This window comes from Trichechus manatus, unplaced genomic scaffold (assembly GCF_000243295.1).
Source record: "Trichechus manatus latirostris isolate Lorelei unplaced genomic scaffold, TriManLat1.0 scaffold00092, whole genome shotgun sequence".
NCBI classification, from domain to species: domain Eukaryota; kingdom Metazoa; phylum Chordata; class Mammalia; order Sirenia; family Trichechidae; genus Trichechus; species Trichechus manatus.
In genome coordinates this window covers 7,945,096-7,973,047 of record NW_004444028.1, presented here as the reverse complement: position 1 = coordinate 7,973,047, position 27,952 = coordinate 7,945,096, and the positions used below count along the sequence as shown (strand labels likewise).

Sequence of the window (27,952 nt, the reverse complement as noted above, 5' to 3'; positions counted from 1 at the left end):
CCATTTTAATATCCAGAACAGTGCTGGAAGATAGTTGGCACTCAGTAAAGATTTGTTGTAGAATGAATGAATGATTTCATATTCGAATAACTGATGGCCCGTTAACTGTTATTTAAGGGACACAGTTATTTATAGGTGTGGGTCATTTGTAAATAAGGGAATGTAAATATTTTTTAAATCTGCTGCATAGTGTCATACAGTATTTTAAAAGTTACCCTTTCCAAGTTCCAACAGTAGGACGTTGGCTAGGAGTTTTTTCTGAGGAAAATGCATAAGAAGAAAATCCGCTTTTATAAGCCTTTCTCTACTGTTAGGTACCCACTTTCAGAGATTAATGCTGTAAGAAAAACTCGAGCCAAGTAAAATCAGATAATGAAATATATATTCCTAAGTTTTGTGTCATTCCAGTTCACCAGTGAATATAATGATGTAATTTTTAAAATTGTTCATTCAGTGGATCTAGAAAGTATTGTTTGTTCGATAATGGTCATTTTATGGAGTTCTTTGTTTTAAGAATGGCTAACTTTGTCAGACAGTAAACCCTCGGAAAATTTTGGTCCCGTTTGCTTAAAAAAACAAAACGTGGAAGACAGATAAAAATGATTTTATAACGGTCAAAACGGGAGAATAGAACCTGGGGCTGCCTTTCTCCTGACAGTCCTGGAGGCACCGTTCTAGAAGTCCCTGACTTTCTTTCTAGCAGTTTTAAAACCACAGATGACGAAGTCTGTAGGATCCTTTCTAGGCTCTGACATTCTGCATTTCAATGACCATAACTATTTTGAGCAACCTTTTAAGAACGCATCAGGATATAGAAGAGCTATGACAATATGTCCCGTAAGTGGTTACTGAAATCATTGTGACAGTTTAAAATGCCTGATCTGAATCCGTTATTTCACATTTGCCAACTCGACGGCACGTTTCACCACCAGTCTGAACCTTAGGCGAGTCATGTACAGTAGAGCTTTTTGGGGGCAGGGTGGCATTTGAAATTATTTTTTTATTTCTGAAAAGAAGATAATAAATTATCAGGATCAGTATTTGGCCCTGGAATATCATCTGTGCCATTATTTTTGACAGAATGATGATATACTGTTTCTCAGTACTGTTACATACCATTGAATAATACACGTCTCACTTTCAGAGATGTTGGAATGTGAAAGTGTTTGTTTTAGAAATGTGATATATTAAATGAGAAATTACAAGTTATCAGAGGAGCATTGAGATACTTCTGAATATACACCTATTTTTGAAAATACATGTAGCTTACTGAATGAAGATGTATTTGAATACGTACTGTATAAAAAATGAATCAGATACAGTCCCAGATCTATACTGGCTCACAGTAGAGAAGCAGATATGTAACCAAAACAAATTCTAATTCGGTTCTATAAGATAGCTTTATGTGCAGAGAGGTTAAGGATGAGGAAAAGAGACGAACACATGTATTGAACGCCTGGGCAGGCCCATTGCAGACAGAGTTATAGCTCATTCACTTCCCATTATTGCGGTGTGAGATGGATAGTAGTATTTCTGTCATGTATGTGAGGAAACTGAAGTTCAGAGAAACCAAGTACCTGCCTCAGAATTTCACTACCAGTGCAAAGCCAGGATTTGAACCACAGCCGTCCATTCTGTCATGCTGCTTTCTGCTAGAGTCCTGTGAAGCAGTCTACGTGATGTGTGTGAGGTGAACAAAGAATCGGATGTGCTGATACTATGGAGTATTATTTGTTATTAGTTACTGTCACTAGATGACAGTACGTAAATAATTTGTAATTGATTTTTGGTACTGGGGTCATTTATTTCAATGACGTCTTGATTTCCCGTTAGTTATCCCATTTTTATCTTTAATTTTTTTGTTTTAGAAAGGGCTAAGAACTCTATGCATAGCGTATAGACAGTTTACACCTAAAGAATATGAGATAATAGACAGACGCCTATTTGAAGCCAGGACTGCCTTGCAGCAGCGGGAAGAGAAGTTGGCAGATGTCTTCCAGTTCATAGAGAAAGATCTGATACTACTTGGAGCTACAGCGGTGGAAGACAGGTAAGTATCAGATAAGTAGGCAGTGCCATTTTTCTCTTGTAAATATTTTTCTAGCCAAATGCTTCTAATATATGGTATAAATTCGACTTATTAGCATCCTATAATAACAGTGTATTTAAATCCAAAATACAAAGCTAACACCTTAATTATTCCCATTCAGTATACACAGATTTTGTTCTAGCCAGATATCTGAAGTGGATACAAGGAAACCACCTTTCTGTAGTTTGCCTACAGGCTTAAGTTTTTAGAATATTCCTTAGTGTGCCGTACAAGACCTTAACGATACAGTTTCTGCTTCATTTTCTAGCTTCACCTCCCACCACCGCCCCTTCCACTTTATGCTTTGACAATACCAAACTGTAGTCCCCTCTGAATGCCAACGAGAAATTAAAACCATCCTACTTTGTTCCTTCTTTCCTTGGGAAAGCCGTGTCTTCTGCCTGAATTCTTCTTCCCTTCCTCCATCTGTGAAGACCTGTTCATAAAGTATAGCTCAGGTATTAACCTCAAGGCTAGTACAACCTTTCCTCACCCCTAACAGGATTAAAAATTCTGTCCTTTCTGAAGTCTGTGTTTTGTAGGTGTTTCGGCTGTTGCCCTTGGGGCGCTGTGGGACAATTACTCAACCACTATCTGCGCTGTCAGCCTGTGAATTCCTCCAGTCCCTCAATTCTTCGTCTTCCTTCCCCGGCGTCTTTCTCGATGGCTGGTTCACAGTTTCTTGAACTAAACTGAATTCCGTAAATTAAATAGGATTCTACAGATGATGCCTGTAGTTAATTTTCCTCCGATCTGTAAGGGTGTTTGCACTTTTCCTTTGATCTGGATTTTCATTCACTTTTTCTTTAATCTGGCTTTTCATTCACTTTTTCATTTGTCTTTGAGACTTCTGATACTTATCAGAGGTTAGGTCGTCCTTTGTCTCCACAGTTTGATATCTGAATTAGTGATACGAGAGATTTTCTTATCAAGGAAGAGAAAAATTTCTTTCTAATTTGAAGTTTAAGACTTTATAAAAGACCACATAGTTATTTTGGTCCTATAAAAATCAACTTTGAGGATACACTATTAAAATACGAAGTTATACATTTTAATCGATTGATTTTATGTTAACCAGGTCATCACTAATCTGGTTGTTCTTGCTTCTTCCCTAACGGGAGAAAATTTCAGTTATATTGTTATACTATAGCTTTCTTAAGTCAGGAGTTCAGAATTTAACTTATTTAGGCTATGTGACCTACTCTGAAAATGCAGTCCAAAAAGTACTCTATTCCGAACCTTGTTTCTTCTGTTTTCAGGCTACAAGATAAAGTTCGGGAGACAATTGAAGCCTTGAGAATGGCTGGCATCAAAGTGTGGGTCCTCACTGGAGATAAACACGAAACAGCCGTCAGTGTCAGTTTATCGTGCGGACATTTCCACAGAACCATGAACATCCTTGAGCTTATAAACCAGAAAACGGACAGTGAGTGTGCTGACCGACTGAGGCAGCTGACCAGAAGGTAAGAACGCAGACAGCTGGATCCCGCGGCTCAGGGCTCAGCACACCATGGCCCGCGGCCCACATCTGGCCCGCTGCTTGGTACGGCCTGTGAGCTGAAAGTGGTTTTTACATTTTCAGTAGTTGAAAAAGAATCCAAAGAAAAGTAGTATTTTATGACATGTGAAAATTACATGAACTTCAGATTTCAGTGTCTGTAGGTAAAGTTTGAATGGAACACAGCCACGTTCGCTTGTGTACGTGGTACCTCTGCCTGCTTTCACGTTGCGGCCTTGAGCAGCTGCAGCAGAGACCTGAGGAAGCACTCTCGTCATCTCCAGCTGCTGCTTGGTGCCCTGCACGTCTGTTAATACCTGTTCAGTTCTTATAATGTGTTGCTCATGTGATAGACTTATCACATCTTATTTAAAAATGGAGAGGTTCTTCAGGAGCAGATCCTGCTGTAGTGTGAACTCGGTGGTGAACTGTAGTATTTTCCTGGTGATATCTGTAGTACCATGCTGCCCTGAGGGCTGGCCTGCATACAAGGACTTGCCCCAGAATGTAAATCTATGCAGTACTTCCTCGAGAAAGTCTCACAGGGAGCGGGCAGGCCAAGTAGTGTGTAATGTGCCCAGTGATGTGTTTGATTTAAACACTGATGCAAACTCCTTATCTCTTTCTGGCACCAAACGGTGTGCCCAGCCACCAATAGTCAGACCACAGTGTGATAGCACCTGGGTGGCGTGTGCTCACAAGGGAGTTGTCGTCGGTGTTCCACTATGTCTGGTATTGTCTGTCTGTCCAGCACTACCGTTCATTGTGGCGCTGGTATTAGGAGACGGCACCGATTGTTTCCTTTCTTGCCTTCCCACTTAGGCGTATGGTGAATTTCACACATGGATTTTCCTCAACATTCTTGATTGCGTTTAATGTTTTTAATCAGGGGGATCTACTAAATGTGTAACTAATATTATTTCTATTTTTATAAGACTTCTCTTACAATTTAGAAGAATATCCTTTATCAGATTATTTGTTACAATTCAGTTTAGAAAATAGAGTTACTGTATCTATATATCAATTCATTGCAAAGTGGAATATCATCTGTTTTACTGATTGTGTATCATTGACTCTCAGTTCTGCTTAATCTTAACTTCCAGATGCTAGGACTGAGTTTGTTCCCCGACGTGTACTGTAGTAGTAAAGTCTGTAGGTCCGTCTTTCACTAAGAATCCTTTGTTACTATGGGAGTGCTAATGGCGCACCTTCAGAGTCTCTTACGGAGGATGTAATTATTTTCTCTTCTAGAATTACAGAGGATCATGTGATTCAGCACGGGCTGGTCGTGGATGGGACCAGCCTGTCTCTTGCACTCAGGGAGCATGAGAAACTATTTATGGACGTTTGCAGAAATTGCTCAGCTGTACTGTGCTGTCGTATGGCACCGCTGCAGAAGGCAAAAGTATGTATGAGTTACAGTGGGTTCCAGAAAGATGCGTAGATCTAAAATTATTCCTTGAAGATAATGCCTTATCTAGTGCTGTCTGGTGGTGTGCAGTATGTGAATCTAGCGCTTTATGAATTTTAACCACGTACGTAAGAACTCTGGAATTTTCAGAGTGAGCACTGTTTCAGCTATTCATAATGACCTCGAAAGTCTGTGATGGGTAGCAGTTTGTGATTTTACTGAGACACAGTTTTGAACTGCACTACTCTGGTTACAAAAGTTAGTTACTTAGCTCACAAGGGAGCATGGGAGACTTCATTCATCTGTGCCTTCAGCTGACTGTTGATCTCTGCTTATTCCTGCATCCTCATGAATTGATTGTTCTGTCTCCTTGTAAAATGGCTATCAGGTGATAAACAGAACTTTAGTAAATTGTTTAGAAGCCAGTTAACTTCGAAATGCTTATAAATAGGAAATGCTTAAATTTCAATGAGGATTTAAATGAAAGTTTAAAACATTCTTTGTAACTACAGATTTGGAATTTGAGGTCTTAGGCTGTATCCTTCACAAAAATCCCTTCAAAGACACATCTAAACATGTAGATTTAATAAATCAGACTTTTTTTTTTTTGGCTTCATGGAATGTTATGCCTGTATTATTATAATTTATGTGCCTCATCCTATGGAGACTAAAACCTGAGAGCAAACGTTTCTAATGCTTAGGTTAAGAGCATGAACAAATGTGTTCCATTTAACTCACTGAAAGAGATGTTACGCATGTACCTGAGTACCTCCTCCCTTCTTCTCTCCCCACAGACACTCACACTAGTCTGTTTTAGGCTGTATTTTTTGTGTGTGTATGCAGGTGTTATATTTATTTGTATTTTGTTAAAATCTAAATCACTTATTAGAATTAAAAACTCAAATATTGAGTTTTCTTATTTCCTACTATACAGTGAATGAACTTGGTTGTTTGTTTTTTTTTTTTATGGACAAGAGCAAGGAAATATTTATTGTAAACAGTTTGTTAGCCTAAGTTAAAAAATTCTGCTATTATGGACTCTCCACCAAAACAAGAAAATAGCTTCATGTAAAGAACTTTTTGTTCTAATGATATGTTAGCTAGTAGGGCAATATGTTGGTCATTTAACTTTGTAGAAAAAGCAGCTGGAGAATATAATCTAAATAAATAAACTAGCCATAGAAATAGATGAGGCCTGCAGATTTGCAATATTTTTTTCATCCAGTTACACAAAAATTGCTTTGCAGTGAGCTGTAACCACACCGGGGCTGTTACAGTAGATTTTTAATGGTTTGCTTCTCTGACCCAGCACAACATTAAAATAACGAAGTAGAAACCAGCTGGTTGATTGTGAGTCATGAGGTTCCTTTTCTGTGTACCATAAAGGTGTAAATGGAAGGCAAAAGATATTGTGGCTAGTGATCACACATTACATATTTATATCAAGTTTTGTATTTCACTTCCCTTCAACTCTAGAAAAGTATTACATAAAACGATTTTGAGAGAGGAACTGAAAAGGTGCCTTTCCAACCTCTGATTTCATCATGATCAATACACTTTTATTCTCTTCTAAGAACTGAGATTCTCTTCTATATAAAGTCATCTATAGATAGATATGCCAGTGAAATCAAGAGTTCCCAAACTGCTTGTCTTAGGCTGGGTTCTCTAGAGAAGCAAAACCAGTAAAGCGTATAAATATATATATGTAGAGAGAGAGATTTATATCAAGGAACCAGCTCATGCAATTGTAGAGGCTAGAACATCCCAAGTGAGTGGATCAGGGTAGAGGCCTCTCCCAATTCACGCAGCCACAGAAGCTGGTGAGCCCAAGATCAGCAGGCCGGAGAGCAGGGCTCCCTCTCACAGGCTGTGAAGGTCGAAGAATTCCAAGATTGGCAGGCAAGACCACAGGTTTCTCCTGATTCATGTAGCTGCAGGGGCTGGTGAACCGAAGATTGGCAGGTCAGAGAGCAGGGCTCTGCTCACAGGCTGTGAAGATCGACGAATCCCAAGTTCAGCAGATAAGCTGGCAGCTCAAGTCCCAAGAACCAGAGATGAGACGACAGGAGGCAGCTGCAGGATCCAGAGAAAGCAAAAAGCCAGAACGTCTGCTTATGTTCAGATGCAGGCCACATCCCCAAGGACACTCCCTTTCATCTGATTGACTCCTCACAGTATATTCAGTCATAGGAGTGATCACATTAAAACACTGAGAATCATGGCCCAGCCAAGTTGACACACAGTCTTAACCGTCACGCTACTCAAAAATATTTGACAGTGTTCTTTATTCCCATGAATTTGACCAATGTTTGTAAAAGAGCAGATGAGGAGACTAAGGCTCAGGAAAGTGACGCGGCGATAGGGGCCCTGAGATGGTAGTTGAGATGTCTTAGACTCCAAAGCACATGCGCTTTCTTCTCTACTGAGCTATCTATTTTAATCTATTTATTATCACATATTTATTTAATCAAGTATTATGTTCCCCTATATGTGAGTCTACACAAATGTAATATATGTTTAATGTAAACACAGCTCTTACCTTCAGATCTTTGTCATCTTATTCTAAGAATGGCTAAGTAATTTTTTTTAAGATGCAATACATCCAGATATCCAAATGCTTTGGAATTAGTCCTGTAGAAGTATAAATGTATGCCGCAGAAAAAGTGTTTAAAGATGCTGACTTTGATCTTTAAGAAAAAAGTATGATTTATGTTATGACAAGGTGATTTTCAAACCACTTTCATAACATGATCACTCTTGACACGGAATCTTGGTATTCTGCTTCTAAATCAGATCGTTTGACCTTATCACATTGACCCAAAAGAAAAAAGTTTATTTTTAATTTGATTCATTTAGTACACCATTACTTAAACAAGTATGAGAATCAGTCTTCATACAAAACCAAGAAATATGGATTTAATATTGCTTTTGTCAATACTTAAAAATAACTCAGATAAAGTTCTGGCCTCTCTAAAATATATAGTTACTCATACCCCCTTTTTAAAGACACTAGACCTTCTTGAAAATCTTATTTAAAAAAAAAAAAAAAGAAAGCTATGTATTCTCCTCCCAGCAAAGCAGCCCTAGTCTCTGTGTCTTTGCGTTAAGATGTTGGCACCAAATATGTTACTCCAAACACCTGAGAGAGTATTCGGTAAATAAGAAATCTGAAAAATGGAAATAAAGGTCATTGTGACCTGGCCAGCTGGTATTTTTTCCCCTTCTGCTTTTCACAGGTGATGCTGTCTCCTGAAGACAGGTGACTGGGTGCTTCCTTAGAACTCACCCAGTCATCTCCCATGCACTCGTGCATAGGGGCCAGCGGAGCCAAGAGTCGTCCAGTCACAAACCCTTCTCTCGTTTTAATGCTCTTGTAGTAAATGGTTAAAACCTAAAGGTTCAGTTTCTAAAAGTTAATAGTGTTTTACTTAATGTGAAAGCGAAAATATGAAGGAAGTAGTCTCACATAGTTTTGGTAACAGCAACTAGTATGTTAAATACTTGCTCTGTGCTTAGGCGCTGTGCTAAGCATTTTGTTTGCATTATTTCAATTAATTTGAACAACAAATAACTGCTACGGCAGATAAAATTATCTCCAGTCTCCAAGTGAGGGAAATAGTTAGATAGGTTAAATATTTGAGCCAAGGCCATAGAAGCAGTAAATAGCAGAACTATCTTTTGAACCCAGATCTGCTGACTCTAAAACCCTACCTTTTACAGAATTGCGTTCAGGAATTCCAAAGAAATCTTTCTTTTGCTTTTATTGAATTTAACGTTGATTACTTTTAAGTATTGCTTATTACAAAAGAAACAGTTGTCTTTCCTCTCTATCAAGTGAAAAGAACAATTTCTTGAGAAAGATATTTTTGCCTGACAAAGTTTGATTAAATGCAGTTATTTTACACAAATAAATTATTAAGCCTTTTAAAAATTTAAACTGTATATAAGATTCTTACTCCCTATTATAAATCCAGAGATAATCTGTTTTGTTATGACATGTCTGGAAGACATTCTAAAATCTTAATAGAGGCGTCCCTCAAAAAATGAACCCCATTGCCAAATATTATCTAATACTAAATTATTTTCCTTTCATTATTCCACTATTCTTTTACTACAGAGTCATTCCAGATAAAAGACTTTATATAAGAACATTGAAATTGTATCATAAGGAACTAATTAATTGTATGTCTTTCAGGTAATAAGACTGATAAAAATCTCACCTGAGAAACCTATAACATTGGCTGTTGGTGATGGTGCTAATGATGTAAGCATGATACAGGAAGCACATGTTGGCATAGGTGATTGATTTTTTCCTGAATTTATAAAGTTGATGTCAGTATTACGTGGTTTTGAGTTTTCCTTTTGCAGATTAAAGTGCAATATCAGATATGTGAATTAAAACTAAATGCAACCTGATACTGTATCGCCACCTATCCCCGTCGGAAGCCTAGTATAATTAAACCCGTTATTTAGGATGTTGTATTTCCAAATTTTAAAGGAAATAAATACCACATTAGTGAATTTTAGCTTTGCCAGTTCATCTTCATAATAAAAATAAGTTTATTTTTATATGCCATTTTGTGCCTCTTAAAGTACTCTCACACATTATTTTATACAATGTTAGTTGATATTTCCAGCATTATTATGCATAACAAAATTTTAAGTGTGTGCCTGTTGACCTAGCAGTTATGCTTCCAGGAATTTCTTCTAAGAAAATAATGTAACATGTTCATATAGATGTATATTATAAACAGTGTCCGTAATGTATTTAGTGGCAAAAGCAAGTTACAAAACAAATAATCCCCTTTTTGCACACATCTGTGTATATATTAAATACACACACATAAAATAGTTAGAAAAAGTCTAAAAAGATATAGACCAAAAACAGTGGGTTTTTTTCTAGGTATTAGGATTATAGGTAATTTTCTTTATACATTTTGGTCCTTTTATGACAAAAATTAAAAATTTTAAGAAAATAATTTTTGAAAGCTGCTTTCAGGTTGAAAAAACTTTGCAATGACTCTTTTGAAACACAAAGGCTTATTATAACCTAAAAAGTACTCATTTTTCAGATAAAATTATATACAGACTTAAGATGATGTTGTATACTTTTCTTTAAAAAAGCACACTTTGACTTACGTGTGAAAGTTTTAAAACAGTTAAATCTGCCCATTTTTTTGTCAGGTTCAGATTACTCAATCTGAATATTTTTTATGTTCATTGGAATAGTGATGTTACAGCTGTTTCATAGCGCTCTGTCCATCAGGAGTCTCTGTTAACAGCAACTTAGTGCTTCTCAGTGTAGTATGTTGATGGACCTGTTAGATCCTGAATTTTTTATATCAATTTTATATTAATTGTATTTTATTATATTCTAATTCTTTGAAAATGGATTTTAACATCTGCTATATGCTGTACGGGGCTGTGGTGGCACAGTGGTTAAGAGCTACAACTGCTAACCAAAAAGGTTAGCAGTTCAAATCCACCAGCCGCTCCTTGGAAACCCTAAGGGGCAGTTCTGTCCTGTCCTGTAGGATTGCTATGAGTCAGAATCTACTCAATGGCAACAGATTTGGTATTTGGGTATGCTGAATAGAAGCCTTGGTGGTGCAGTGGTTAAGCGCTTGGTGCTAACCAAAAGGTCGGCAGTTCGAATCCACCAGCCACTCTGCGGGAGGCAGATGCAGCAGTCTGCTCCCATAAAGATTTACAGCCTTGGAAACCTTACAGAGCAGTCCACTCTGTTCTATAGGGTCACTATAAGTTGGAATCAACTCAACGGCAATGAGTTTGGTTTTGCTTTTTTGTTTTGTTTTTTGGTATGTGCTATGTATTAGGATTTAGTATTCTTAAATCCAGGTTCAACAGCTGTTATCTAAAATATTTGCAGCTATAGCATGAAAATCACATTACAGTTATCAGTACACTTACTTTTTTTGTTCCTTTTACTGCAGGAATCATGGGTAAAGAAGGAAGACAAGCTGCAAGAAACAGCGACTATGCAATAGCTAGATTTAAATTCCTCTCCAAGTTGCTTTTTGTTCACGGTCATTTTTACTATATTAGAATAGCAACCCTTGTACAGTATTTTTTTTATAAGGTGAGTTTCATGAAGATATTTTAGAAACAGTTACTGTTATAATAATCTGGTATTTCAATTTAAGGAACATTATTACCGTATAAATTATTTAAAATAATTTCTATAAGTGAAACAATAATGGTTTATGCAGTATACTTTGATTATTTTGCCTTAATCTGATCTATATTGACAGAAGCAGATCAGTGGTTGCTTGGGGCCAAGGATGGAGGTGATGGAGCTGACTGGAAAGGAACACAAGGAAATATTTTGGGGTGATAGGAGAGTTCTCTCATTTGATTCTGATGGTGGTTACACAGGTGTATAAATTTGTCAGTCATCAAAATACACCCTAAAAATCGATACCTTTCATTTTGTGCAAATTAGAATGCGATAAAGTCGATTGCTTTTAAAGTCATTTTGTCCTGAACCAGTAATAAGCTTTAACTTAACTGCAGTACGACAGCTTCAAGCAGAGATGCTTAAACTTTCTGTGCCGGGCATGACCCTTTGGCAGCCAGTGACCCCTACGAACTCCTTCTCAGTAGAGAGGTGTCTTATGTGCAGAAAATACATAGATCACAAGGAAACTAATTATGTTCAAATTCTATTCTGTCTCTGGACCCTTTGGGAAAATGTGGGTGTCTTGGGAGCCCATGTGAAGAACCCCTGGCTTTATGTACCAGATGTTGACACACCAGAGTACATCCCTCTAGTTAAGTAACAGCTGCAAAGCCAGTGACAGAGCACAAGTAGATTCTGTGTGGTTAATAGATGATGGTGGTAGTTTTCTTGTAGCTTTATTATTCTAGCTTTTCCTTTAACATGGGGATGGGAAGATGGGAAGATGTTTTGTTAGTTCCATGTATTCTGTGTTTTAAATATTTTTGCATTTTTAAGCTATTAATAGCCTTAAGGTTTAATTAAATCTTACTTTTACTGTACTGTATGTGCAAAGAATTGAGTAATAGTTGGGAGGCTTTAATTTCAAAAGGATGTATTGCTTGGCAATGATAGAAGGCAAGAATATTTTCATCCTGGTATTTGTACTGCTGCTTAGAATGCTTTTAGACATTTGTTAATAAAATGGAAACCCTACTTTCCCATTTTATGTGGACAAGTCCCTACTTTCCATATCAAATGTGATTGTGTTTCTGGACTCTTTAATAGTCATTGGCTTCCATAAAAGGTTTTTATTTTTATTTATTTAGAATATTGCTTTATAAAAAAGAAACATGGAGGCTTTAAAATCCGTATAGTGATGTTATTTTTTTAGAAATTTCTCTTTTAGACCTAAATATTTTAATTATTTCCCATTTAATCTTGTTTTTCAGAATGTGTGCTTTATCACACCCCAATTTTTATATCAGTTCTACTGTTTGTTTTCGCAACAGGTTAGTAACTAGAAGTTTGTGTTTTGTCCTTTCAGAGTGAGGTCTGTGTGTTCACTTTTTGATAGACGCTTGGAGGGACTTTTCCATTTTTCTTAGTCCTGCAGGTAACGAGACAAAACTTTTCTGATTAGTTTATCAGTGTAATATTCATAGTTATTTATTTATTCTGGATTTCAGTTGAGGTAAGTGTTGATACTAAAATATATTTTAATTCTGGATGCTTTTTAAAAAATAGATATTAATTATTTGAAGCTTATGAGGGAATTTTGGTAACTTGGTTCAACTTGTCTATGGTATTTCTTTCTATAGAATCCCGGTCAAGCCAGGCCAGATAACCACTGGAGGATTGCCTCAGCACTGACTTTTTTAACTCATAGAGTTTTTCAGATCTGGAAGGAACCTTAGTGACTGAGTCCAGCTCTGACATAGGTGTCATCTCACAGGCTAGCTCTAAATCGTTGATCGGGCCACCGGCAGCGCTATGTTGACAAGGATTCAGAAGCTGTGGGCTAAGAGGGAAAGTGTTATAATTGATCAGCGGTGGTTGTGATGGGCACGGGATGGGTCTGTGGTTGCACGTGTCACATATTTGCTATTTCTGCTCCACACTGTCTTATTTTATAGATAAGAAAATTGAAATCCACAGAGGTTAATTTTGCTCTGTGGTCTCGGCCAAGTTAACTTAATGAGTAAACCATGACATGAACACATTGGCTCTGACTGGACCCTCTTTTCACGTACCACACTGTACATCTCAAATTCATCAAGACATTGGTTCTGATTTGTTGAAAAACACGAGAGCTTAATTATTTTAGGTTTTTCATGAGTCGTTTTTATCCTTGGTCATTGTTTTTTTCCTGTTTAAAATCTGTAACACTAAATTCCCGGTATCTGCTTGGGGGTTGATTTTCAGTAACAGCGTTTGCTTATCTGGATGAAGTAAAGAAAGCTATAAGAGCATGTGACGGGGGACCTCACCTATCTTGATTAGGTTTTTCAGGGTCATTACAATGTAATTTAGGAGACAGTATTAATAACAACAAAAAGAGTTTATGAAGCAATTAGTACCAATAGTAGTACAGGTAACTATTTAGAGGAGGAAGCTGTTGTCTGGGACTTGGGCCATTGTGGAAAAGTTTGTGGCAGAGCAGAGTCTTGTTCAGTCCCCCAGAGGAAGAGCAGAGTCTTATTCATGCCTCGGAGGAAGAGCAGAGTCTTGCTCAGTCCCTCGGAGGAAGAGGAGAGTCTTGTTCATGCCTCAGAGGAAGTGTAGGACTCAGATAGGGAGACAAAGCCACAGAAGCAATACTGTGTATGTAGCATATCAAGAAGAATAGTGAGAAGCCTAGGATGCATGTAGGAGAGTTACGTAAAATTACATCACAGAGACCAAATTGTCGAGAATCTTGAAATGCAGATCCAATTTACTATAATTACAAAAGATTTTACATAGCCAAATATTCCAGTTCTCATGGCAAACATAAATCTAGAAACATTATATTTACATTTATGTAAAAACACAGATTGGAATTATTAAAATGGATTTGGTATAAATTGAAAAACTGAATTTTTGCTGTTTTTAATATGCTTCTTTGTAATGACATGCAGAAGTATAATAGTAGTACATAATTTAAAATCTCAGCATGGCTACCAATTTCTCTTCCTAGACACTGTATGACAGCGTGTACCTGACTTTGTACAATATTTGTTTCACCTCCCTACCTATTCTGATACACAGTCTTTTGGAACAGCATATAGACCCTCATATATTACAGAGCAAGCCAGCTCTCTACCGGTAAGTATTTTCCAGTATTATGGAATGTCCATGACATTTCTGATAGCAACTAATATATTCAAGTTATTAATTTTTAAAAGTATCTAAACGTAAGCAAATATGTTTATTTTCACTAGTGTCTTGGTGATTAAAACTTTACTAAGGAAAGTAGGTCACCTTGTGGAACATCAGGGTGAAAATTTGCATAGTTTTTCCGGTGTTTTTAAGAATGAACCCTTTTATCCTAGGAATGCATTGGGCAGTTCTGTAGTTCGCACTTACTGTTTACTGTTTCAAACCAGTAGTTCGTTTGGTATGTGCTAAAGAAGTTGTTTAATAATTGGTAGTCTCTAGAGTTCCTGCATAATTAGTTCATGTTCTAGTATTGCCTAATTTGTGAATAGTAATCAGTGCAAAAGGAGCCCTTGTAGTGCAGTGGCTAAGCACTCAGCTGGGAACCAGAAGGTTGGTGGTTTGAACCCACCAGCCACTCCTTGGGAGAAAGATGTGGCAGTCTGCTTCTGTAAAGATTTACAGCCTTGGAAGCCCTACAAGGCAGTTCTGCTCTGTCCTATAGGGTCGGTCGCTATGAGTAGCAATCAGCTTGATGGCACGGGGTTAATCGGTGCAAAATGCAGGGTTGAGGATATTAATTCCAGTCCCAGATCCCCTGAGTTAGTCCTGCATCCCCAGACCAGGTAATCATTTTCTGTGATGTGGGACCTGTCCTCAGGACCAGTTTATGGTCCCCACATTAACCTGACTTCCACTCTTACAGGAGGTCCAGTTATCCAGAAATGCCAGTAGCTGACTTTGATTTTCCAGCATACCTAGGACTGGGCTTGACCCAAGACTGGCACAGACTGTTCAGTCCACGCTGGGTGTTGAGGGAGGTGAAGTCGGTATGGAGCCTTGGTGCTGCACCTAACTCAAGTGACTCCGATAAAAAGACACCATGATTACAGAGTGACCAAAAGTTCACAGAAGAAAATAAAACCGATAAACCAGCTTTCATAATCAAATTCAAATACTAGGTCTTTATTCTACTTCTTTATTAAATGAGAAAATGTATCTCAGTATATTATGTGAACTGTAAACTACTACACAGATGTATAATATTATTATAAGCAGTGGTTCGTAAATTTGGATTTATCCTTCCTGCTAATATTTTCAGTTAAAAATCATGTTGTTTTTTAAATTATCAAATTGTGATAGTTGTTTAGTACATAAACAATAAATGAGTCCTAATGTGTTCCTTTTTCTCCTCTTTTTTTCCACTTTACAGAGACATTAGTAAAAACCGCCATCTAAGCATTAAGACATTCTTTTATTGGACCATCCTGGGTTTCAGCCATGCCTTCATTTTCTTCTTTGGATCCTATTTTCTATTAGGGAAAGATATATCTCTGCTGGGAAATGGCCAGGTAAGATACATAATTCTTCATTTGTTTTTTTTTTTAATATTATTAATATTTTTATTTTGTTTTGTTTTTAATAAATTTCTGTCATAGAAAATAAAAGTAAAATTTGATTTAAATTCTAAAGTTGCAGATATTAAACTAAAATGCCATTATAAAAAGTTTTTTTTAAGTTAAATAAAATTTCACACACATAAAAGTTAAAAAGGCAATCCAGTGTAATCACAGTATGAAACTCAAGTTACCAAACAGTTTGCTATTTGGAATTAACTCGCACAAGGATATGCCCATGCCCCTGCGTGCTGTTCAGCCCAGGATCCTGTTTTAATAGTAAAACCAAATACCCACTGCCGTCCAGTCCGTTCCAGCTCATGACAATCCCAGAGGGTTTCCAAGGCTGTAAATCTCTACAGAAGCAGACTGCCACATCGTTCTCCCACAGAGCCACTGGTAGTTTCAAACTGCTAATTTAGTGCTTAGAGCCCTGGTGGTGCAGTGGTTAAGAGTTCAGCTGCTAACCAAAAGGTTGGCAGTTCAAATCCACCAGCCACTCCTAGGAAACCCTATGGGGCAGTTCTACCCTGTCCTACAGGGTTGCTGTGAGTCGGAATCAACTAGACAGCAATGGGTTTGGTCTTTTGGTTTGGTATTGCGCTCAGTGCTTTACAATAATATTCATTAATCCTTGCAATAATCCTGTTAGACAGGTACTGCTACCCCCATTTTTCAGATGAGAGATGAGGATTTAGTGTTTGTTTTAATTGCATGAATTCTTGTTTTTTAATTAGGAAGGGCTAGCATACTTCAGTGCACACTAGGGTTGTAAGGATGTCTAAGTTACTGTTTAGTGTGGCCACTTGTGTGAAAGGTGAAACTAGGAAAGAGTGCCACACAGTACATTGGTTGTTACACGCTATCGTAACCGGCGTGCTTCTGGCCAGACTCTCTTTCCGGGCTTAGCTGGATGGGTTAGAGGGAAGGAAGTGACAGCAATGGTACTGTGGTGGACAGGAACTGCTTGGCTCCTTTAGTTTACCTTTTCCATCAGCAGTACTTAAGTGGTGCCAAATGTTTGGGGACACAGATTCAAGTCTTGGCAGTGGAAGAATATAAAGCTTTATCTGTTCAACAAACGTGTACTGAGGGCCAGCCGTTCCTGTGTACTATACTAGACTTGGGAACCCTGGTGACGTAGAGGTTAAGAGCTCAGCTGCTAACCAAAAGGCCGACAGTTCTATTCTGTCCTGTAGGGTCGCTGTGAGTCGGAATCAACTCGACAGCAATGGTTGTTTTTTTATACTAGGCTCTGGGTCTGTAAGGGTAACTAAGACACTTGGTCATGGAGCTCTGAGTCTTATGAGGGATACAGAAAACAATCAAGTAAACTAATAACAAACTGTGCAAGAGCAAAGAAGGAAGTGGGTTTCGGTTGTAGAAGGGCCTTATCCACGCAGATCCCTTTAGGATGTAGAGTGGAAATGTAACTATTATTGCCAGATCACTTTTGAGGACATACTTGGCCTGATTTGGGCAAAAACATGAATCTAATTTGTGTGGCATAATGACTACAGCACTTCCCAAATAATAACTGCCTCTTATTGAGTTTGCCTCTGTACCAGGTGTATTACCTGCATCAGCTGATTAAATCATCCTAACCACCCAGTGTGAGGAAAATATCATTTATTACCGTTTTGCATGTTGGAAAATTAACACCGGAGAGGTTAAGAAACTTGCCTAAGGTCACACAGGAAGTAAATTACAAGAGTAGAACTCAAACCCAGATCTGTGTGACTTTCAAGCCTGTGAGCTTAATCACGACCCTAAATTCCTCTGAGAAATAAGCCTTTCTGTACAAAATTGCCACCTGTGCAAGGAGCATCAAACAGATAAGGATACGAGGGAGTGGGCCCACTCCCACCTGAAACACTGGGGTGAAACGGGGCAGAATGGTGGGGGCGGGGCACGGTTTAGAAGAAGGAAATTAAACTAAAGAGATCTTTGTTTGCTAGTTATTACTGTTTCATGATTTTAGAAGTAATATGTGCCCATTGTGGTAAATTTAGAATATACAGGAAAAACTATCAAGTGAATAAATCACCGGTTGTCCCTCTACCCAGATAGAATTATGTCATCGTTTTAACATATATCCTTCCATTCTTTTTTGTATTTTGCTGTTTTTATTAACTTCATAATTTTTATTCCCTTTTATTCTTAACATTATAGCTTAAATGATCGTGTATATTACTAAAAATGTTCAGAAATATTTTTTCATGACAATGTAATATACTGTTGCATATCATAATTTAAGTATTCCCTTAATTTGATAATTTGTTTCTGTTTTTTACTGACTTTTTCAAAAATCAAATCTTGAACGTGCTTCATACAAAAAAATAAAACTTTAATGAATGGTAAATTATTGTTGGTTACCACCTGTTTAATTCTTAAGCGTTGTTTTTTTTTTCTTAAATCATTAACTTCTTTCCACATTTAGTAAAGTCTACCAGTTCTACCACTCAGAAATTAATTTACCACTAGATTTAAACCACCAATTAGTTAATATTAATATACCACTAGAAATTAATCTACCAGTAGAGTTAAACGCCTACCACCAATACCAGGCATTGTGGAAAAGCAGCAGACACTGGATTAGTCAGAATTGGATTCACATGCAGGCACCTGTATTTATCATCTGAGTGACCTGAGATGAGTTGTTTAACCTCTTTAAGCCTCAGTCCCCTCACCTGCAAAATAAGGAGCATCATCCCTAGGTTTGCTGTGAGTTAAAAGACGTTGAACGTGTAAAGCACCAAGTATAGTGCCTAGCATACAGAATTACTCTGTCTTAGTAGTATTACTGTTTTTACTATCAAATCACTACTATATCAAAGACCTCATCCTACCCAATCCCACCTGATCTACTTCTCCTGAAAACTCTGACTGTAAGTCTCCTTGCTGACTCCAAGAGCGTGCTGTGCTTGGTTCCAGTTCCAGGCCATCACTGTGGTTCCCCTCTAGAGCGCTCTTGCCTCTTTCCCAGAGCCTCTCTCCACCATCTGCCTGTTCGTTCTTCACGGTTGAGCCCACAGACCCCTCTTCTTTAGCTCCAGCTCCCTCACGTCTCCTCCCAAAGCTGAAAATCTAGACGTCTAGTCCACATCTCATTGTTCAGCACTGGATGTGTTGAATGCTTTCTGTTTTCGAGACTTTGTCGTTGTATGCCCAAGAATCTGCAAACAGTTGAGGGCCTGGAGCAGAAAAAGTTATTAGAGGGAAGCCCTTGGAGGAGGTGTGGCCAGAGGTAAAGAGCAGGTTAATGTGAACAAGTGATGTGAGGAGCTGGCAGTCATTTGGGATTCAGGTTGGAAAGGGACATTCAGGGCATGTTCAGATTCTATCCCAGTGTGTTTTTTTTTTTTTTTTATAAGGGCCTGGCAGTATCATGAGTATTATAGGTGTTAACTAATTTTCAACAAATATTTTTGAGTATTCAGCTCTTAGTCTTAATTTCTCTTTAACTTAGGAAAGAAGGATTCATTCTTCATGTATTCCTCTGAAACCTTTTTCAGTAGATTGGGGGGGAGTGTGTATGACGTATCTGAGTGTGTCTAAAACTGCTGCCCTGCGGGGAGATCTTTGCCCTCAGAGCACCCCAGAGGACACTCCTTCACTGCTGCTCCTTCGTGCTTGTCACCTGGAGTTCCCCTTCCCATTGGCAGCACTTACATGTTGCAAAATATGTTTGGGGACGCAGAGATAGAAGATTTGCAACTGGGGCCAAAAAGGATTGAACTATTAATTTTTAACTCTGTGTTTCTTCTAGATAGCAGGAGAGTTAAACTCAATATAAAATGGTATGATTTGCCTATGCAGGCTTAAAAGAGTTACAGTATTTGAAAGATAACTGTTAGTTGAAAACAGGGACTTGTCTTACAATACAGGAGTATCTTCTTACCATAAACATTTGTCAGGAAGCCACAGATTAGTAATTTGGTGAATCTCTTCATTTTATTTAAGTTAAAAATGGGCTTAATAAAAACTTTAAATTGTTTCTGTAATCTGACAGGATCAATGTTTTTTGACTTGGTGTTTTTAAACAGGGCTTCTTAGAATACTACAGTTTATAACTAAGTTTGATAGTTGCAGATTTTTACTCTCATACTACAAGTTTTTAAGCAAATTAATCATTAAAGAAGAGTACAATCATTTCTTTTTTATTAATAGAATTTTGCACTGGTAAAAGGTAAAATTATTTATAAAATATTTGTTAGAGATCTTGATGTAACTTTAATTTTTTTTTAAGTTCCCCAAGAATTACATATCTAGAAAAACAGACTTCCATGAAATCATTTAAAAATAAATAAAAAGCTAAATAATTGGGGGGGTAAGCACCAATGAAGAATGTTTATTAAGTACACACTATGCAGGAGGAAACCTTGAATCCGCCTCTGCGTAAGTAGCTTCCAGTCGGGGCCCAGCAGAACCAGCTAGGGAGTGATAGGCAGTGTGTGCTGTTAGACGCCCAGGCCCCCGGCTGCAGCAAAGTACTGTCCCCATAGCCCGGAAGGAGGAGACTGATCGCCCTCTAGAGCTGGGCTCTTCCAGCTCAGACAGACCCAATGGTTTTCAGTGTTTCTGAGTCATTTTTAGAGGTGATAAAAGCAGGAAAATAAGCAGTATGACGTTTCCTTTTTTTCCCCTCTTCAGAGGTATAAACTTTCTTTTCCTCTTAACATAAATACCCTCGAGTAAAGTAACGTTCATTGATTTTTCTTTTTTTTAATTTTAATGTGTTGTAGGTGAAAGTTTATAGCACAAACTAGTTTCTCATTCCAAAAATTTATATACAGATTGTTTTGTGGCATTGGTTGTAATCCCCACAATGTGTCAGCAGTCTCCCTCTTTCCACCCTGGGTTCCCTGTGTCCACTCATCCAGTTTTCCTGTCCCTTCCTGCCTTCTCGTCTTTGCTTTTGGGCAGGTGTTGCCCATCTGGTCTCGTAGACTTGCCTGAACTAAGAAGCACATTCCTCACGTGTGTTATTGTTGGTTTTATAGGCCTGTCTAATCTTTGGCTGAAAGGTGGGCTTTGGGAATGGCTTCAGTTTTGAGTTAGCAGAATGTCCGGGGACCATAGTTTCGGGGGCTCCCCAGTCTCTGTCAGACCAGTAAGTCTGGCCTTTTGTGAATCTGAATTTTGTTCTGTATTTTTCTCCCGCTCTGTCCGGGACCCTCTATTGTGATCCCTGTCGGCACAGTTGATGATGGTAGCCGGGCACCATCTAGTTCCTCTGGGCTCAGGCTTCTGGAGGCTGTGGTTCATGTGGTCCTTTAGCCCTTTGGACTAATATTTTCCTTGCGTCTTTGGATTTCTTCATTCTCCTTTGCTCTGAAGGTTATGGGACCAATAGATGCATCTTAGATGGTGTTCATTGATCATAACTGTTAGTGACTGATTGCTTATGAGATATCAGACACCCTGTGCTTTTCATATATAAACCTTGAGGTTTATCTCTATTTTGCAGATGAAGAAGATGAGATAAAGGGGTTAAGTAATTTGTCAAGTATACACTAATTTTTACAAATAATTCTGTAATTTAAAAAAAAAGCCCTTTAAATAATTTTTTAAACCAATGTTAAAAACTGTGACTACTTTGAAAAGAAATTTATACAAGTTTTTGATTGTGTTCTTGTCTGTGAAAATAAAATCCTGACATTCTTTTGGGATTCTACATTTTTGATAAACTTTAGTAAGTTTTGGCTTTAAAGCCCAGTGAAATACCTTCTGGCTGGTATTAGCTGCATGTGTATATGGGCTCCTTTGGTGAGCGATTCCACCAGCCATTATCTTTCAGGTGTTAGTTTTGTGTGTGATTTCTTGCTCCGCTTATACTGTGTCCAGAAATACAATGGCAAGTGAATTGCTGTAACTCTCGGTTGCAGTGGTTTCAGAAAATAGTTCCAATCGGATAGGATTTTGTTACAAATTTTACTGTATGACAGGAGTAAAGCAATCACTAACTGCTATGTCGTTCTAACACACGCTTGCAGAGTCAGCGTCACACAGTCTAAACCCACCGTTGGGTTTCCAGGCTGATATTATCCAGAGCATCGTTGTGCACAATAGCAATCATAATCATAATGCTTCTGATATACTCTAAACTTTACTAAAATAGTCACAGGTTTCAAATGTAACTAGCTTAAATAAATGCAAGTGATTTTTATAGAGAAATGAAATGACATTTTGCCTCGTGCCTGATTTAATGTATTGACATGTAATGCAATGATAGTTGGTTCTCTCTGTTTAGATGTTTGGAAACTGGACGTTTGGCACCCTGGTCTTCACCGTCATGGTGATCACAGTCACAGTGAAGGTATGGTACTGAAATCAGAAATACAGGCGAATTTTGTGTTTGCATTAGTAGTAAGTTTTCTTCACTTCTTTGGCCATAGATAGGTATTTTTTCCCTTTTCCAGTAATAAATAATTTCACTGATTGCTATTTTAATAATTCATTTTTGTTAAATAATTCCTTTGGTAAGTTCATTAGTTTGGAAAGCCTCAGCTGATTTTTATGGCCAAATCAAGGTTTATTTCTCTATATATAGTGCAAGACAGCGCAACTTGTTTTAGGCCATGGAGTTGAGAATAAACACTTGAAATTTCAATGCTTCTGCCTCACAGAAGGGAGATACTATAAGCTTGATATTATTCAATCTCATATGAGGACACTTTCATAAAGTTTATTTTCTGAGGTACTCTGCCATCACACTCTAAATCCCTTATAATTAATACATTTCATTCTGGAGTTTTATCTAAAAGGTTAAAGTCATTGCTTTCTATTTCTAAGGATTTTTTAATGTTTCTCTTTTTAGATGGCTTTGGAAACTCATTTCTGGACCTGGATCAATCACCTTGTAACCTGGGGCTCTATTATATTTTATTTTGTGTTTTCCTTGTTTTATGGAGGGATTCTTTGGTGAGTGACTATTTTGTGTTTTAATTATATTGATTTAAGGATAATAAAAACATATTGTGATAGATTATTATTATAAATAAAATGTGCTCAGAATAGTTTTGAGACCCTATTCTATTAATAAATTCACTTCTTTCAACTGATCTTACTGATAAGGAGAAAGGAACTAACTTACTGAATACTTACTACATTTGAGGTGTTTTACATAAGCTGTTACATTTATTTATGACAATAATCTTATTATCTCCATTTTTTCCTTGTGGAAATAGAGCCCCAAGGTCACAAAAGTTAAAAAAGAAGAAGAAGAAAAAGGGTAGCAAAATCAGGATTTAAACCCCAGGTTATCTTACGCCACAGTCAATGTTCTCTACACTAACATATCACTTCTAAATGATTTCCTAATGTGTGTAATAAGTCACACAGAACCATCGAACGTTGATGTATGAGCGGACTTCTTTCTCAAAGGTAGTTTGCTTCATCTTTGTTGATAGAACCAGATCCACAGCTACCCCGGTAGATTAAAATCAATGCCTGTCCTAAGCTTCTTTAGTGATGGACAAGTGAAGTCTCTACTTTGTACAGTTTATATGACATTTGCTTGCTGTGCATTTGATCCTTATATCAAGCAGAAAACTTGAAGTTAGGCAAAAAAAAAAACTAGATTGGCTGAACATTAACTTCCATTTAGGATCATAAAAGAACGCTCATGAATGCCATTCGACTTATTTGCTTTGAATCCTCTTTGTTTCTCCATTTCTTTCTGCATTTTCCTGTATTGTTTTGAAAAGTTGTATACAAAAACACACACAAAAGATTCTAGACATTAACCACTACTGTAAACCCACTGCTGTTTGACCCCCAACACCTAGGTCCCCTCCTCATACCAAACCCAACCCAACCCATTGCCGTCAAGTCAATTCCAACTCATAGCGACCCTATAGGACAGAGTAGAACTATAGGAGCAGCTGGTAGATTCGAACTGCTGACCTTTCGGTTAACAGCTAGGCTCTTAACCACTGCACCACCAGGGCTCCAAACTACTAATGTGTAGAACTAGTATTTGTGATTGCATTCATTTTAAAAGATGTTTTTTGAGAAGAGCCTCTGAGTAGAGTTTTCAGTCTAAGATTTGGATTATCAGTCTTTAAGTTGCTCAGCAGAAAATACCTTGTTACATATTTTTTCTGGCTTTTCTCAGTCTCTTAAGTCTGTATTACTACATTACTGTGTTACTGTAGTATTGTATTACTACACATTCCTATTGACGTCCTACCACTAAGATAGACTTACCTAGTCAACTGCCTGACACTTTCCTGATAATAAAGACTATGGTTGTCATTGAAAGTAATTAATCAGATTATATTTTTAACAAAGTCCATATTGTTTCATTAGTTATTCAGTTAATTATATTGATTTCAAATTTTTAACATTTTCATGGGATATGCTTATAATTATTTCTTTCAAATATTGTGGGTTTACATGATGTCTTGGTTTAAGTCTTTCATTTTCCACTTTGACCAAGCCCACATTTTTTTCTTTGCAGGCCATTTTTGGGGTCCCAGAATATGTTCTTTGTATTTATTCAGCTCCTATCAAGTGGTTCTGCTTGGTTTGGCATAATCGTCATGGTTGTTACATGTCTATTTCTTGATATTGTAAAGAAAGTATTTGAACGACAGCTCCATCCTACAAGTACTGAAAAGGCACAGGTAACCCCTTTTCATATACAATTCCTTTTTAAATTCAGAGCCTTTCACAATGAATAGCTGTCATTATAATGTGCTTATATCAGAAAATATCAACGTATCTGTTCCTGTGTCAAATATTCTGCCATATAAACATTGTTAAATGTGATATTTTAAGTTGTTTTCTTACTGTTTCTATTAATTTTATGACTACTGATAAATTTTAATTTTGAAAACATCTTGTTCTTAATAAAATTCCAGATTTTTAAATATAAAACTATCAGATTATGTCCAGATAATAATAAATATGTTTTAGATAATTTTATCACAGCATTCCATCAGATATATATAATTGGGTTATCTGTGTATTTGAAAACATTGGAATTTGAGTAATATTTTTCAATTTATATTATTTTCAACAGAAGAGTATAAGGTCTTTAACTTAAATAATTTTTACAGAGTGGATTTTTATAAAATATGTTCTCTAAGTGTTTATTAATAAATATTAAAGTACAGCAAATATTTAGCAATATGTTGCATAGTGCTTAAAAGAATTTGGTCTTTGGGGCCTGACAGATCTCTGCCACTTTAACTCTGTGACTCTGGGTCTCAGTTTTCTCATTAGTAAAAATACGTTAGAAATAACTATTTTGTTACCATGGTAATGAGGATAAATGAAAGAATGTTCCCATAGTAGGTACGCAAGAAATGCTAGCTGTTTAGCTGAGTGTACCCTTTTTGTGAATTTTACTTTATATGAGCTAGAAAAAAAAATCTAAATTTGTTCTATTAACTGTACCACAGCATTGAGTATGTACTCTCAAGAATATATTCTAATCAGCTGTACACCCTGGTAAAGGCTGAGTTTTCTGATCACTTAGTTCTGCCTAGGCTGAGATTTTTTTCAGCATACTGTGTGCTACCTGCCGAGCAAATTTTGTTTAAATTTTGGAAATTCAGTTGTACATTCATGCTGCAAATAGGATAATTGCACGCTGTTTTGTAGTTTCAGTTAGGCTCCCTAAATGGTGCATTAGTTTTCATTTCAGTTGATACTGTCAGCGTTTCTTCAGCACATATTTGCTTTCATAACTCCATCCTAGCAAATACGTGTTCTAACACCACCAAGGCAGCATAGCCTTTGAAGCCTGACAGACTTGAATTCAGTACTGTTTTTACCATTCATGAGATGTATGTCCTTGGTAAGTCATTTCTCTATGCCTCAGTTTCCTCCTCTGTAAAATCAGAGTAATAATTCCTACCATACATGATTGTTAGAGATACAGAATATAAAGTACCCAACACAGAGCCTGTACATTGTAGGTCCTCGGTAAAACAATTACCATGAGGAGGAGGATGTTGCTCTGTGATATGGTCTCCAAATGGGTTGGAAAATTTACATAATCTGATCACGCTGTATGCCTCTGCAGCACGTACTCATACAGACTTCCACTGGGCAGTACATTGTGTATATCAGAAAGGCTTATTATTCCTAATCTTCAGAGAGAAATATTTACAGTAAGAGTACTGTTTTTAGTACGTTGCCTCTCGTACTTTTTCTAGTCCTTTATGGAGAGCTCGTTTATCTCCCCCTCTTGGTCTGTGAAAAGCTATATTTCACAAAATATATGAATAACTTCCCTTAAAAAACTTAATTTTTTATAAGAGTAACTAATCAGGTTTATTTATGTTTATTCTTAGAAACTCTGCATTAGGCATTTACAAATGTATGGTATATTTCTTAATGATATAAAAAATGATGTTACTTCTTCTTATCTTTTCTATAGCCTATTTTTAAAGAATTACATAGGAAATGTTTGGGGCCTTAAGGTGAATCCTTAGTCAAGAAGAACGTTAAAAGTGCTGTTATATATATTTTGGTTCTTTTACCATAGGTTAAAATTGATTCAAAATGAAATGTACAATAAGTCAATCATTTGCGTGTGCCTCACCAAATTCATTTTAAATGATGTGACTAGATGTTTTAGTGCCATCTTCTCCAGGCGGGAACTCTCCACTCAGGAGTCTTCTAACGTGCTGTTTTATTTCTACTGAGACAGTATACGGTCATTCGAATCCCACGCGTGGCATTATCTCTTTGCTATAATCGTTATTATTTCAGCACTACATCACCACCTCTGATTTCAAACGATGGGGAAATAGAAAGTTATCGGCTACTTCGTTTTGTTCACCAAAAGTAGCGAGAAAAATCATGATCAGCGTTATTCTGGGCTTTGTTTTTCACCAGAATAACAACGTGGTGTTAAGAGTGAAGAATTCACGTTCTTTTGATGGCAAAGCCGTAACTCAACAGGTGTCGGTCACGTGTGTACCATGTATGATATTTCCGACTGTTGTAGCAACCGATGTCTTTACAAAGCTCGTCCTGTGTCTGCCTCTTGGGTGATGAACAAGCTCACTGACTTGTTGTGTGTCCCGTCCCTTTTCTGTCCACTTGTAGATGTACTCCAACACAGTCGCTCTCAGTGATGAGTTCATCGCACTGCAGCCACTGTCGAGGGCAAGGAGTCAGCTGAGCAAACTTAGGTAGAGTAGGAGGGGCAGAACCTCGTTACTTTTCTGCATGCTGAGGGTCACCTGCACAGCAGGGAAGATGAGCAGACGCATGAGTAACATGGAGTGGGACATGGTCGCTAGCACAGCTCCGTCCCAGGCTAATCTGACTTCTGTTAATATGTATGTTGAAACCTAAAAAATATATCCATTTCTTCTTTAAGAAGCAAATTCAGATAAAAATTCAGCATGATAACAGGACAGAGATCTGTACCTTATTATATATATATTTTTACACCTTAACTACCTTTTCTAGAACAGTTCTAATGCTTCTGCTTGTCGTATTATTCACAGTTAAGAATGCTCTTGCATGTTGAATAACTAAAGCTACAGAAATTCATCATAAAGTTTGAAGTTTGAAGTTGAAGTTACTTGAAGTGAGAGTTGCCCGATTTTTATCTAACCTTGATCTTTGTTATAAATACATGTGTGTATTTGTATACTGTTACAGCTGCTGAAGCATTTCATATCCATGCTACTGTTTAGTGCATCTACAAACTGAACAATATATTTTTATGTCTTATATATACTTTATCTCACAGACAGATCCCCTCTGTCAGTTTCTACCAAAAAAAAAAAAAACAAACTACGTAACAGTAGTCTAGAGATGTGTTCTGATAGAAGGGAATGAAAGCTGAGATCCTACAACTTTTGATATCAAGACACCAAAACCATATAGTAAGTTTAACTCCACTCTGGTTTGGAGAGAAAGAGTAACATAACCAAAATATTTTTTTTCCTTTTGGCACTCTTGCATTTCTTGCCCTGTCAGTGACTTGTGGATTCTTATCAAGTGTATTTTAAAAAAATTCTCTGTTATTGTAAGGTTTCTCATCTGTCTGCAGTCACTTGATGAAGTAAATGGCTTTGACAAAGCACTGCTTAAACAGCCTCTTATGCAACTCTGTGAGTTCATAGTTTTGAGGTGTCTTCCAGTTTTACCAAACCTTTCAAACAGTTTGTTGTTATCAGCTTCGAGATTTTTAATATATTCTACTTTAAATTACCAGGGTCTGGTAATTACAGATGAATACAAAGGGCTGTTTAAGTGGTAGTCAACT

At 37.2% G+C, this 27,952-nt stretch overlaps 1 protein-coding gene across 2 annotated transcripts in view; it reads left to right on the top strand.

Moving 5' to 3' along the window:
* ATP11B (ATPase phospholipid transporting 11B (putative)) overlaps positions 1-27,952 on the top strand; it is an 81,147-nt gene that overhangs the window by 39,085 nt on the left and 14,110 nt on the right. Inside the window, exons 17-27 of one of the 2 annotated variants that reach the window (XM_012557259.2) lie at positions 1,869-2,050; positions 3,349-3,552; positions 4,839-4,992; positions 9,194-9,296; positions 10,953-11,098; positions 12,409-12,468; positions 14,136-14,263; positions 15,528-15,666; positions 21,965-22,030; positions 22,532-22,635; positions 24,176-24,341. In XM_012557259.2, the coding sequence (XP_012412713.1) occupies positions 1,869-2,050; positions 3,349-3,552; positions 4,839-4,992; positions 9,194-9,296; positions 10,953-11,098; positions 12,409-12,468; positions 14,136-14,263; positions 15,528-15,666; positions 21,965-22,030; positions 22,532-22,635; positions 24,176-24,341 (1,452 nt within the window). The remainder of the gene's footprint in view (positions 1-1,868; positions 2,051-3,348; positions 3,553-4,838; positions 4,993-9,193; positions 9,297-10,952; positions 11,099-12,408; positions 12,469-14,135; positions 14,264-15,527; positions 15,667-21,964; positions 22,031-22,531; positions 22,636-24,175; positions 24,342-27,952) is intronic. The other variant, XM_023736828.1, reaches the window with a different exon arrangement.